Consider the following 13,955-nt stretch of genomic DNA (forward strand, 5'->3'; position numbering starts at 1 on the left):
TAGAGGTTTTCATCTAATCCTGCTGGGTGAAATAACTGAGCGATCACAGCTAGTGCAGCATCCCTGTCTGCCAAGGCTCTTGGTTCGATCTGGAAGAAGTGGCTGACAGTAATCTTTTTTTTTTTTTTTCTGACCAAAAGCTGCTCCGCTGAGTAGATTACTTTGGCTTGAGTTCACCATACATACATAAATCACTCCAGCATATTTGTGTGAACTCTTAACTGTCAGGGCCCGCTCATCACAACTGTATGCCCCAGGACTAGGTGCAAAACATGGGGCTGTTATTTCTTTTGCTGTTTTTGCTCCCAGATTGTGGAAAGCTTTTTTAAGCACCTGAACTACGATCGCTTATTCACCAAGCAGTCTTTAATTGTCAGCTAAAAACATTCCTGTTCAGTCAAGCCTTTCATTCCTATCCATTCAACTGTGGATGCCGTTTTCTTTATGTTTATATTGTTGTTTTATGTTTCTTTACAGCTCTTGGAACTGTTCTTGAATTGTAGTTTTTAATCATTTCTAGCTATCTTCTAACTTCTATCTATCTTTCCTTTTTTTATATATATATTTGACCTATATTGTCTCAACATCTTTAAAAAACATCTAATTCTAAAAAAGTCTGACAATGACTTTCTCACTTTGGCCCTATAGATGGCGGCAATATGCTCAAAGTGTTCTGCCGCCTTACAGAAGGATAGAGGGTTGCAGCTAGTGCATAAAATCATGCATTTGTGTAGAGGTAAATACTTTTCCATTCAATAACAGTGAATACTTGGGACAGAAGACTGGACAATAAAGCTTTCAAGGTCATGAAAGCAAAGAAACATCTACCTGCTTGTGGTTAATATAAGGGAAAAACAAAGTACAATCGCAATGTAGTTTGAAAAGCATTTTTGATTTGCTGTATTTTCCACATATGAAAAGTAAAAGATGACGAGCTGTAACCTGACATATTGGCTCCAGCCATGATCCCGGTGCAGCTGGTGAACATGACTGCAAACACCGTGGCAAACGACATGACGGAGTTGGTGCTGTAGTCCAAAGAGTAACCAGCTGCACAAAAAAAAACACCAAAACAAAGTCAAAACCTGGGGAAAAAATAGCTGAAGTATCATTATTGCTCCTAATCCTGACTCACAGCCCAGGTTGTTCCTCAACGTAGTGGCGCTGAAACCTGTGTAGCTGGCGTTGTAGCGGAGCGTCTGGTTACCCGGCCCCTTGTGGACAATGACGAAGTCTTTCGCTTTCACCGCCACGGTGCTGATGAAGACGGACAACAGCGACACGGTGACCACCAGCAGGATGGCGAAGGCCGTGCGAGAGTAAATGTGGGCGCCCACCAGGCACACGAGGAGACACAGCAGGAGGACCACAGAGGAGTACAGAACGGTGTACCAGTAACCCTGAGGGAGCACCCGCCACCCTTCAGACACAGAGGACTCTGAAAGAAATCAAACAAACTGAAGTTCAGATGGATGTCTGAGGGGCGAGACGACCGAAGCATGGACTCAACCTACCAGGATCTGCTCCAAATACATCTAGAATGGCCTCCACAAGACCCAGGACGTACTCTCCACATGCAAATACTTTGGCAAAAAAGAACATCAAACCGATGCTCCCTCCAAACTCAGGTCCCAGAGAGCGACTGATCATATCTACAGCAGTTTAATTAAGGTTGATTTATCTGGATATGAATGTGGAGAAAACAAAAATCTAGGAATAATCAAATGATTCAAACATTATACATACAAACATATACAAACATATGTTTATAACTGGTAAGGATACAATAAGCTCCGCCGCCCTGAATAGCTCCGTTAGTTGAAATGGCACAGATTGAGAGCACTGTGAGAGATATGATGGTGTAGGCAACCACCAACATCAAAAGACCCTGCAGCAACCCTGCATGACCCACCACAAACCCTGCAAAATGGAGATCACACCGCTGTGAGTCACAGTGACTCAGCAGACTCTTCACAAACACCCAACAGTCGTCTTTATTCCTCTACATGCTTTGAAGCTGTGCCACACACCTGTTCTCAGAAACAATATGATGCTGAACATGGAGAGGATGGTCGGGACCATCACCCCAAAGAAGGTGTTCAGCCTCCGCGGGTCCTGAGCCGGTTTCCCGGCGTTGGGTTCCTGGGGGGAGTCTGACGCTGTGCCGCATGCTGTGGTCAGGGTCAGTCCGCACACCCCAGAGGTGATCAGAGGGGAGCGTTCATTCGGCATGGCTGCAGGGACCAGACAGTGGGGTTTAAATAGTTCATTAAAAGCAATTTACAAGTAGAATCCAGAAATTACAATTTAAGCAAAACTGAAACTAAAAACTTGACATAAGTAGTTTATTCTGAAAACCATAAAATATCCATACAAGGTAACAAGGGAAGAAAACAACATGACAGTAACAGTGTCCGGGTGGATCATCAAAATAAGTGGTCCTTCTAATTGTCAATCATCCTGGTGATATGTTTATGTAAGGCCGTCCTACGTGCTCGTCCCCATCTTCACTTAGCGGTGGTGAGTCCGACATATTGGAAAAATTTAAAATCTTCTTTTGGAAAGTAAGCCTGTATTAACGATGCAAACAGCAACTTTTAAACAGAGTGTGCACGAGGAGAAATGGGCTTGTGCACGCTCGTGTTTAATAGGCGTTCCCTCTCGGGAGCAGGTGCAGGGTTTTGCATGTGCATTTTTTGTTTTAAAGTGGAGAGGGCAGGCCTTCACAAAAATTTGTAGAATTCCTCAACAATACCTTAAATTGTTTCATCCCTAGTGCAAAGTCAGTAACTGTAGAAGAGTTGGGAAAGCAGCCTGGATGAGGCCACAGTTTAGGTTAAATCCAAGCAAGAAGCTTTTCCGTCTTAAACATTTTCCAAGTTATATTGGTAACAATGTTGTATAAACTTTCCCTCATTTCTCTAGTGATTAATAAAATTTCAGTATATTTACTAAATCAAACTAAGTTAACCTGACATTTTTTGGGTAAAGTGCACTAGTAAGGATTTGTTGATACAATACGTATCATGATACACGTGTTTCGATAATTTTTTTCCTAATGGATCACGATACATTAACAAAGACAATATATTCCAATTTTCATATTAATAAAGGTTCTGGAAAACATCAAGAGATCTTGTTTTTCTGCTGCTGCTGGTGCAGAACAGCTGTATAATAGGTTCTCAGGCAGTGCGCTACCATCAATTGGCTGAAGGCTTAAGAGTCATATTATAAAAGTAAGAACATTTATTTGATGTTTGCCTATAAATATATTTTACATTTAAAATCTATTCGGCCAAAATTCCAATCAATACCAACTAAGTATCTTGATATTTGACAGAATCCCTAATAAATTCTTTAGGTTTGCTCAGAGCATTGATACGCTCCAAGTGCTGCACACTGACCTAATAATAATCATTTGATATATCTCAAATTAAGCAAATGCTTTACTAAAAGGTTACACAGTTCCCTTACCTAAAAAATATCTGGATGTTTTGGCATTCATAATTAGACCCCTTCACTCAGTATCTTGCAGTAACCTACTTTGATGCAACACTTCAAATCTTAAAAGGCAAATTTTCTATCAGCTTTATTACATGTTTTGCCCTTTCTTTGCGATAGAATAGATGTTTACAAACTGAACTTTTAGTCTCTACTTTGAGACTTTTTAAAGAAAGGAATTGATCTAAAACTGTTCCACTGTAGCTCTGTCTCCATATGCCTGGAGGGCCGACCTCTCCCAAAAAAGTGTACAAAATGTTGTAATTTAAAAGTGTTTAAGGGGAACTACTTGAACAGTTAAAATACACCAGGACTTTGTTCTAATTCTTCATCCAAAGGGTTACATTAGTCGTCCATGTAAGGTTCAGTTACATAGTATAAAGATTTCTGTGAAAAAAAAGAGGAAACTCTTTGCAGGGAAGTCAGGTGGATACTGATCAGCTGTGACCATGATGTCCTGAGGTGGAGCTGAAAACAGACATGAGTCTGTAATGGAGATCTCTGCATGAGGCTGTGGAAAAATCACAGTCAGTCTAAACTGTTTGTTGTGAATTCCCTAAATAAGTTAAATAAAAAAGGCAAAACTTTTATATAACCATTCAGCTTAACAAAAACAAAACTAGAGTGAGAACAGGATTGAGAGGAGGAGAAATCCAATCATCTAAAGGAAAAAACTGCTTTCTATCAGCGGACGATAGAAGCGTAGCTCGCTAAAACTAAACAGTTTACAGTTCTTAAGTTGATCATGTTACAACAAAAAGCCTCAATGTACTTTAGTTAGATTTTATCTGATTAACACTAAAGAGTGTGTGGTTATGAAGGGAATAAATTAATAAAAATAATTATAAATAAATACTTCAATGCAAACCAGCTCTAGCTCAGTCAGATTGGTTGGAGAGCGACAGTAAACATTGATTTTTAGAACTTCTTACCAATCCTAAAACTACCATTCCGGTCTGTACTTTGACTAGGCCATACTGACACTTTAACCATTGTATGAGTAGCTCTGACTGTTTGTTTTGGGTCATTTTCCTGCTGAGAACGGATCCTCCTATCCTGTCTAAATTATTTTCCAGCCTCTAGTCGGTTGCTCTAAATTTAGCGTCATTCAGATGACCAGCTTATCTATTCCTACAGCTCAAATACTTTTTCACATCATGTTCAGCCACTACTATGCTGACCAGCAAGGATGGTGTGTTAAAGGTTAGGAAAAAATACGAACCACATGTATTGATGATTGTTTTGATCTCTTCTGATCAGAATCTTCTACTTGAGAATAACTCCCGCTGGAGGACACAGAGGACTTAGAACTAGGGTTGTGAATTTAAAATAATTTTGTGCCCAACATGTGTCAGGATATGATTTATCCTCAATATATCCCAGGATAGATTACATTAGAAGGAAGGCAGACACATAGATAAAAACAGCCAGAGCCTTCAGGCCATAGATCTGCAAAGGCCAGATCCAGGAGAGAACATAAAGATTTAGAAGGTCAGAAACACTCATGGGTCTGTCCATTGAGAGCCTTATGGCACAGAGAATCAACAACACACAGACCTCAAATGAGAGTTAGGAAAGTCTTTAAAACAAAGGGAAAGGGATTAAAACAAATAATTGGCATATGATTAGATGTCTGGCTTCTCTAAATTCTCCTCAGCTGTGTGTGTGTGAATGGTTGTTCATCTCTGTGTTGCCCTGCGACGGACTGGCAACCTGTCCAGGGTGAACCTCCGCCTCTCGCCCGTAGACAGCTGGAGATAGGCACCAGCACCCCTCGCTACCCCACTTGGGATTAAGCGTGTCAGAAAATGGATGGTTGATTAGATGTCTATTAAATTTTTACCAGAAATAAATGTGTTCCATTCAATTAACTGATAAAGTCTGCTTGGAAAGAATGTCCTTCAGTGTTGTAAGTAGGGCTGAAACAATCAGATTAATTTAGTAATCGATTAATCGTTAACTGGAGTAAAGAGTGTTTAAAACATGCCTTTAGCTGACAGAGTGACCCACTTAGAGCAGCAATTATACCCAGATTATACCCAGTGAAAAAATATATAAACATTTGGCATTTAATATAAAAAAAGAAGATCGTCTCTCAATAATCTCTATCCAGAACTTCAAATGTGGAAAAGTTTTAGTTTCACCTGGTTTAATCTCATAAAGTCTTCTTCTTTGGCTATCCGATTATTAATTCATTAATCGAAAAAATAATGAACAGATTAATCAAATAGCAAAATATGCAGTTGCAGCCCTAGGTGTAAGGTACCGCTGTCCTCTAGAGGGCGCCGCTGTTCATTCTTAAGTAGAGCCTCACTGGTATTTGCAATAGAATTAAAGCCTGAGTGGAGACGTGCTAGAGCAGAAACATTAATGGATCCAGAGTCCAGTCTGAAAATATTAACACTGTTAAATGGAGACAAGGATGCAGATTGAACTCTCTATGGTTATATTTGTGAATATATACACTTAATAAACTCCACAGGTTCAAGCAGTCACAGGGGACTCAAACCCCAAACAACAGGGATACCAAAATAGATAAATGATCACTATCTTCGGATAAAAATATACTTTTATCTATACGTTTAATTTGATAGCTGGGAAAAATATTGCAATATATATCAGTAACGTGATAACGTCGTATTGTGACCCAAGTATCGTCACACGTAGCGTATCGCAACACCCATCCTAATACTCAACCCAGTCTTTACATCTCTCTATACAGGAAATCATAAGTGTGTCATACATCTTATTCATCATTTTTAATCCTCTTTACTTATTTCTATACTATTACCTTTTCTAACAGAAAATTTTTCATAGATCATCACTGCTATGTTCCTTTTGTGTGTCTGCTTCTGTCTCCTTGAACCCCAGTCAGCCTAGGCAGATGGCCGCTCACACTGAGTCTGGTTCTGCTGGAGGTTTCTTCCTGTTAAACTGGAGTTTTTCCTCTCTACTGTCGCTACAAGCATCCTTAGTGTGAGGGATTGCCTTTAAGTCAATGAGTCGATGCAATCAGCTGTTTTTTTAAGATAGAAAACTTTAAATCAATCTGACCGGATGATCTGGTTGAATTGTCTCTGTAAAGTGCCTTGGAGTGACATGTGTTGTGAATTGGTGCTTTATAAATAAACTACTGAAGTTAGTGTCTCAATAGGTTCCTGTTTTGTTATACCTTGTAAAAAGGTTGATAATGTGCAAGAAAACACCTTTGCTTATTCAATCAATATTCAGGCCCAATAAATTGTCAACATATAAAGTACTTTTCTTAAAACGGGGTTGCTGTAAAACATATTGGCTCCTTTGTGTGGAAAGATCATCCTGATACAAGAGAAAAATGGCCGCTTATCAGTTAATTATTGGGTGAACGATTAGATCAATCAAATCTAGATTTATTGATTCATTAACAACATGAAGTCTGGTCTAATTTGGGAAAACATGGCCCAGATTTCACAGAGCCAAGAAAATCCACAGATAAATCTTCATAGTTTATAACACCTGGTGATAAACTAACATAACAATAAACTCATAATTCAATACTCGCCATGTAATAAAACAAAGGCATTAAAGAGCTTGTAAGTCAGTAAATTCAACTAAAACAGATACCTTATCGTTGGTTTCCTGTTTGAGAAGTACAGCTCATTCTAGTCATACCTCACTATACTCTGCTTAGTTACTTAAATATTTCATAAATTATTGCCAAGGACAGTAAGTGCTTTTCTGAGAGGCCCCAAAGGAGAACTTGTGAGTCAAACTTTTCATGTCACACTTCTTAATAAAGACTCCTGCTCACACTTAGGGGTTGGTATTCACAGTCATCTGATTCGCAGCAGCTTGTTCGTTTTCACATGGGTTTTAAAGCAAAGAAAGGTCATCTGAGCGGCACGGCATCCCTCGGCTGTCCTCCAACGCCTGCCGATGTTTCTGCTTTTGATCAGCGGAGCAGGTAAAAAGGCTCAATGAGCTGTTCAGCCAAAGGAATCACATGACGTTGGACACAGCAAAGCATGTCTGATCTTGGAGATGACGACATCTTCTCCTTTCTGTTAAAATCAAGTTCAAGAACTTTTTTTTCCTTGCTCAATTTTTGGAATAACTGAGGCAATATATTTTCTTTCAAAGCAGGTATGAGGAAAAAGCTGCTTTTCAAACTAGATAAAACAGGAGTTCAAATTTTTAGAAATCTGATTGGCCTCTATACTGTATAAGAACGACCTTGAAGGTCTTGAGTGTTGGCACTCAACCTCACAGAGAGCAAGTAAAACCTTCCTAAAGTTTACTGCTAGACGACTAACCTGCTAAACTCTACTGGACTTTAAATTGACCCATCATTTTTCTTCAGTTAGGACAAAGATAAAGCTTTCCAAACACTCCAGGTGAGTTCAGTCATAAACCAATGAGGACTGTGTGAGATTACATCTAACAAAACATCCCGGAAAGCTTCTTCAAAGAGAGAGACACTCACTGAAACACAAGGCCGTCAGTGAAACTTGAAAGTTTTGTGTCGTTTCTGAAGGAGAAGGATCCAAAATATATATCACTTTAAATGTCAGTTCAGTTTCTAGATCTAAAACATTTTTAAAACCAACAAACTGTTGGCTAAGCTGAAGAGAAAAGAGCACAGATGAACCTAAACACTGTTAAACAGAGTGTGCACGAGGAGAAATGTGACCGTGCACGCTCTTGCATGGGTTTAATAAGCGTTCCCTCTAGGGAGGGGGTACAGGGTTGTACATGTGCATTTTATCTTATTTTTTCAAATGGAGAGGGCGGGTCTATTCAGAAGATTCACGAGATTTACGATTCACTAAGAGGCGCACCTCACCTTCATTCTGTACCGTTGTCAGGTCTACTAATAATACCAATGCTAGCCAAACCAAACATTTAAATTAGCAGTTTATAAAAAAATCTGCAAACTCCTTTCCTTCCAAAATTTAGCACCAACTCTGAAAAGTCTGACCGATGTTCATTTACTGTCATTTTGCTTTTTGTTTGGCTAAATTCCTGGAGCTTCTACCATCAGCTAAGGCTTAGGCTCAACATACGAATCGTATTGGTGCAGAATCCTTTGTTAAAGATTAGGCCTCACAATGTATTTTGTGTATGTATTTTGGACCTGTCTAATTGGATTAAAGATTTAATTATAAACTTCACTACTGTAAACGTTCTGTGCATGTATTATTTTTCAAATATGTATTTTCTATTATGGTTTACATCATTTTATCATTACACACCACAAATGAAATGTACAAATATTTCTATTAGGCACCAACAAAGTACAAACAGAGTCAGACTGAATCACTAACATAGAAGAAAAGAGAATGAACACAAAATACAAGTATAAATCATCAACGTCTTGCACCTTCCAGTGCATAAAGCCAAGTTTTAGTTGTTGTTTTTTTAAAACATCAGAGATTTCCATAGTTTAACACCTGCAACATAAATACACGTTTGTTTTAACCCAATCATTGGCCGCTCCTACCATTTTTTCCCCCTCTAATACAGATGGTGGCAGCAGTAATACAGTAATTTTAATAAAAACTTATCAAATAACCAATTTAGATATCAGTGCTTGTAAATATGAATTTTATGCAGCACGTTTATCGATACAAGTAGGTAAATAAAGACGACGATGATTGATTTACGCCCTGAACTCAAAGCTGAGTTTTATCCACTATACCTTTTATCTAGAAATTACGGATGTTTAAATATATGCATCTATTTGCTAGCAAAGGCTGTAGGAAAGTATAGTTTCTCTTTATTTTGAAAATATAGAAGTTTTACTCATTAATTTTCCTGTTGGAACAGTGTAGGCTACATTCACACTGCTGGCCTTGATGCTCAATTCCGATTTTTTTTTGCTTTGCCGTTCACATTTAAATATATGCGACTTGTATGTGATCCCCTGAGTGAACTGCAGCCATACAACGCAAGTATCCCGCATGCACAGTAGAGGACGCAATAACGTCACAAGCAAGCATGCTCAGTGAACATGGATGGTAGTGCCGGAGCGGATCTAGCGATCTTTCCCAACCATAAAAACACCATCTTTTCAGTGGTTAAACATAAATACTGCTCTCCGCATCATCATCCACTAGGGTTGCTGTTTTTCTTGCAAGACCCAGAATAGTGACCTTTGTTGGGTATTAATGGCGTTCAGGTAAGATGAATGCGGCCAGGCTATTCAGACCCATGTCGCATTTGAGAAGCAGATGTAAAATATCTAGATGTTTTGCTGTTGTTGCATATGTGTTGTCTGCATATGTATAAGTTGCACATGTATTTCTTGCATATGTAGATTCTGCATGTCTATGTTGTATATGTAGATGTTGCACATATCTATGTTGCATAAGTAGATTCTGCATGTCTATGTTGCATATGTAGATTGTGCATGTCTATGTTGCATATGCAGAGTTGCCTCACTGTATCTTGCCAGTCTGCATGTCTGAAACATCCGTGATTGGTTAGTGCCTTTGCTCTAAGCTGTTAGTTCTTGTCTTGGGCAATGTTGTTGCTTCTTGTCGTTGGTCTTTGATGCCTGTTCCCCTCGCCATTACAAACAATGGAAGTAGAGTTTTTTTCATTAGAAATTACTGAAAGATTATCTTTTCATTATCAATAGTTACAAAATGTTTACATTTCGGCGGCTCTAGTATTTACTTCAGGTATTAATTAGGACAGCAAAGGAGGAAGGAGGTGGCGTAGGATCAAATAGCGTCGGTATAATATTTGGGGGGGTAGGTACATTTATAGGCTTAAAACTTTAAAATAAACCCAAGGGACCCCGCCTCTGTCCTGTGAATAAATGTGTGTTCACATTGGCAGGATTCAGAGTGCTTTATTTTTTATCTAGTGTCTGAATCACCTGGTTTTTCAATCGCAGCTCAACCAACCAAACTATTTTTCCGGCACTAGCTTCGTAATAACGGATGTTTCAGACATGTAGTCTGGCAAGATTACAGTGAGGCAACATCTGCATATGCAACAAATACATGTGCAACTTATACATATGCAGACAACACATATGCAACAACATCTAGACATTTTACATCTGCTTATTTTTGATACAAACAGAGCCTCATACAGATCCAGGGTGCATATGGGCCAAAAAAAAATAGGATTTGGGTCACTTCAGGCTGCAGTGTGAACGTAGCCTTAGATTGACCCCGAGGTTCTAGTGCTTATCCCCCCTTAGTGTACATTGGTTATTGCCTGGCCACCCTTATAAAAAGATTCTGGCTACGCCTCTGCATTGTTGTTGCCTCTCAGCCTTTTTACGACCTTAGAAAAAATAGGTTCAAAAGGGGAAGTAATACGCAGGGACCTTTTTTAGTTTCCTTCCCTGTAGTGTTGATGATGCTGGTTGCATGCTTTGCAGGAGGCCCTCAATGACGCACTGAATTTATGATGCAGAATGCATCCATCCAAAGGCCCCCTGGAGGCCCCTGTACCCCACTTTAACTTTCCAAAATAAAACATCTCTTTCGTCACGCGAGGGTGGAGCAGCTGCGGCATAAAAAAAAAAAAAAAAAAAAAAAAAAGTTTGCGTCTTTGAAGATGGTGAATGTAATGCAATCAAACACTTGACGTCTTTCTGACGCTCCAGAAGTGAAGGTCAGGAAGTTGTCGCTTCTCTACGGATGAAATAATGTCTGCTGAAACAAAGCTTCAGTCAGAGAGCAACATTCCGGATGTTTGCGTCCCGAGATGTTTTAATGAAACATAAAAGGCTCACCGCTGAGGTTTGTCCACTTCCGGCTTTGTAAACTCCTTATTTCGGGGCTCCGCCGCTGATGCCGGGTGAAGCGCGCCGCTCGGCCGCGCTGCGGTGACGTTCCAGCGGGCAGAAGGAGACCGCAGGCCGGTGGAGGGAAGCAGCTACCAGCAAAGGGCAGAGTTACCTCCAGACAGCTGGATGCTGCCGAATGAAAACACACACACTCCGTCACGCCTTGTCCCCCCAGTTATTTGTCAAAATGAGTCACGGAAGACCAGATAGAGCCCCATGTGACTTCCAGAAGGGGAGGGAAAAAAACATGTTTAGGTACTGCTGGTTTGGACATAACTCCGCCCCTAATTTCAGACCCACTGACTCAGACCCTTTGATACTTTTTTAACAGAATTAAAGCTGATTTAGAGGCAGATTTATTTCGTATTAGAATGGAGAGTTGTTGTAAGAGAAACTCTACATCACAAGCTCTGTAAAACCTGACTAGAGAGGAAGAACAGGTTGAAACTGCATTTCCAGTCATCACCACAAGGGGTCACTGTACAGCAACAAGCACAGACCCATGTAAACAGTTTTAAAGGTTCTAAACCAGTAATTATGCTCTTTCTACTAAAGCTGTCTACAAGAATGGACAGATCAGACTGTACTTTCTAAGCAGGCTTATTTCATTCACTGTTTGCAGCAAGATGCTGCATATCAGTCTTTTGTGGAGAGTGCAATCTAGGGCTGAAAGAATTGATCGGATTATTAACCAGTTTAGTAATTGATTATCGTTAACTGAAATATAGGGAATCTAAAACATGCCTTAGAGCAGCCATTATACCAAAATTGTAAAATAATATATAAATGTTTTGCATTTATGATTAAAAAAATGTTCATCTCAAGTGGAAAATTTTAAGTTTTCCCAGATTTAATTCTGTAAAAAAAAAACTTCAAGGAACCTTTTGCTATCTGATTATTAATTGATTAATCTAAAAAAAAAAAAAAGATTAACAGATCAATCGATCAATGTCATCTCTTCTGCCATCAGTCATCTTCTGGCAACAGCAGAAGCTCAACAAACTCATAAAAAAAGGCCAACTCTGTTCTAGGAATTCCTCTAGAACCTCTGGAGATTATTTCACAACAAATAATTTTTCATAAAGTGAGGAACATTATGGACAACAGTCTCTTCATCAGACTGTTAAACAACGAGTGTCTTCAGTAAGAAGCTTCTCCAGATCCAAGAAGGACATTTACAGAAGATTCTTCCCGTCTACAGCTATCATAACCTATAGCCACTGGTTAAAAACTGCTCATAAGTTTTTGCGACATTTAATTTCCCTTTGAGATTAACAGAGTATTTTCAAATTAAATTGAAGCTATACTCTGAAAACACATTTTTGCAAAACTCGTATATCCTTATCTTTAAGATAAAAAAAAAACAACCTAAAACTGTGAGATTCAGAGTCAGAAATTTTAGTTAATTCAAAATTACAGCTTCTACATTTTCTAATTTGAATGTGGTAACGACTTTCCATACTTCATCATTACTACCTTCATTTTCCCGATTAAATCAGCATAGAACAAAAAAATGAATGTCAGGTTTGTGTTTTTTATTGTTTATATTTCTCTCTTCCCCTTATAGTCATGCCTAATCCTGTTATTTTATTTTATTGTATTGAGTCTGGAATGTGTGGAAGAGATTCAACCACACAGACAGAAAAGCACACAACTAAAAAGTATCAAAATTAATAAAAATCAATAAAAGAAAACTGTCGAGACAATTAAAACTGATAAAGACGCGAGGAAATTTTAAAACAAACACATTTTGTAATTGGAAATGTAAAAAAAAAAAATGCAATCCAGCAAAGAAAGTGATAAAATGTCATAATAAAAAAAGGTTTTCACAGTAACTTTGTTATTTTTCTAACTATTCTTTTGCAAGTGTCAAGACAAACTGTCATGAAAACTAAAGAATTCAAAAATGTAAAATCTGTAAGAAAAAAACTAAACAAAAAAGAAAACAACATTTGAAAAAAGGAAACATTAAATATTTTTGAAAAAATTGAATCTTTCTTTATTATTCATGATTTTATTTATATTATTATAAAGTCCTTCACACTTCTGAGTTTTTACTATGGTTGCTGATGGGTCCAAATGTCCTGCAAAAACATAAATGTGCAGAAATTTCAAAAAGAGCTGCAAAAACTTGATAATTGAAGAGATTAAGTGTTTATAAAAAATAATTAAAAAAAAGATTTAAAGGACATCTTACCATTTTTTCAATTCCTCCAAATTCCTTCTGTAACAAATCTGGTACACGTTATCTATGGTCTGGTCCCGTTAAAGTTTGTGATTGTCTCTCCTTGATGGTCTAAAGCACATACATGAAGCTTGAGTAAAAATCCAGTTGTTTTTGTTATTTGTAGCTTTTTTCTTTGCATGTGTTCGCAATGATTTTGCACTTTGCTGTTCTTTATTTTTCTTCTTTGCAGCATTTTTCCTTTACATTTGTGTAATATTTGGTTCACTGTGTCCTCCTTATTCTCCATTCATTTTTTTCATGTCAATGACTGACACAGAGCTCGCTTTACACGTGTGAAAGCTTCTGTCCAATGCAGCACAGTGACACTACTGTGATGCCATTATTTATTTCTCTCACAATACAAATTAAAATACAACTTCCTCCTTTTTGACTAAACTGCATACAAATATTTTTCCGTACAAATATTTAAAATCCAAAATA

General features: G+C 38.3%; 1 protein-coding gene across 1 annotated transcript; it reads right to left on the reverse strand.

The window, feature by feature from the left end:
* Positions 1-629: 629 nt before the first annotated feature.
* On the reverse strand, positions 630-11,503 carry LOC107099787 (solute carrier family 12 member 9-like). The gene is made up of 6 exons (XM_015398048.1): positions 11,234-11,503; positions 2,031-2,234; positions 1,786-1,920; positions 1,515-1,652; positions 1,136-1,438; positions 630-1,050 (listed from the first exon to the last, which is right to left on the reverse strand). The coding sequence occupies exons 2-6, from the start codon at positions 2,230-2,232 to the stop codon at positions 839-841; spliced, it is 990 nt and encodes a 329-aa protein (XP_015253534.1). The 5' UTR covers positions 2,233-2,234; positions 11,234-11,503; the 3' UTR covers positions 630-838.
* Between the last annotated feature and the right edge of the window lie 2,452 nt (positions 11,504-13,955).

Source organism: Cyprinodon variegatus, unplaced genomic scaffold (assembly GCF_000732505.1).
Source record: "Cyprinodon variegatus isolate N-32 unplaced genomic scaffold, C_variegatus-1.0 Scaffold908, whole genome shotgun sequence".
Lineage (NCBI taxonomy): Eukaryota > Metazoa > Chordata > Actinopteri > Cyprinodontiformes > Cyprinodontidae > Cyprinodon > Cyprinodon variegatus.

Excerpts from the sequence above, each read along its gene's own strand:
- LOC107099787 (XM_015398048.1), bottom strand. The coding sequence starts at position 2,232 with ATGCCGAATGAACGCTCCCCTCTGATCACCTCTGGGGTGTGCGGACTG. Across the intron at positions 1,921-2,030 it reads CATATTGTTTCTGAGAACAG|GGTTTGTGGTGGGTCATGCA; the intron begins GTGTGTGGCACA and ends TCCATTTTGCAG. Across the intron at positions 1,439-1,514 it reads TGTATTTGGAGCAGATCCTG|AGTCCTCTGTGTCTGAAGGG; the intron begins GTAGGTTGAGTC and ends GATTTCTTTCAG.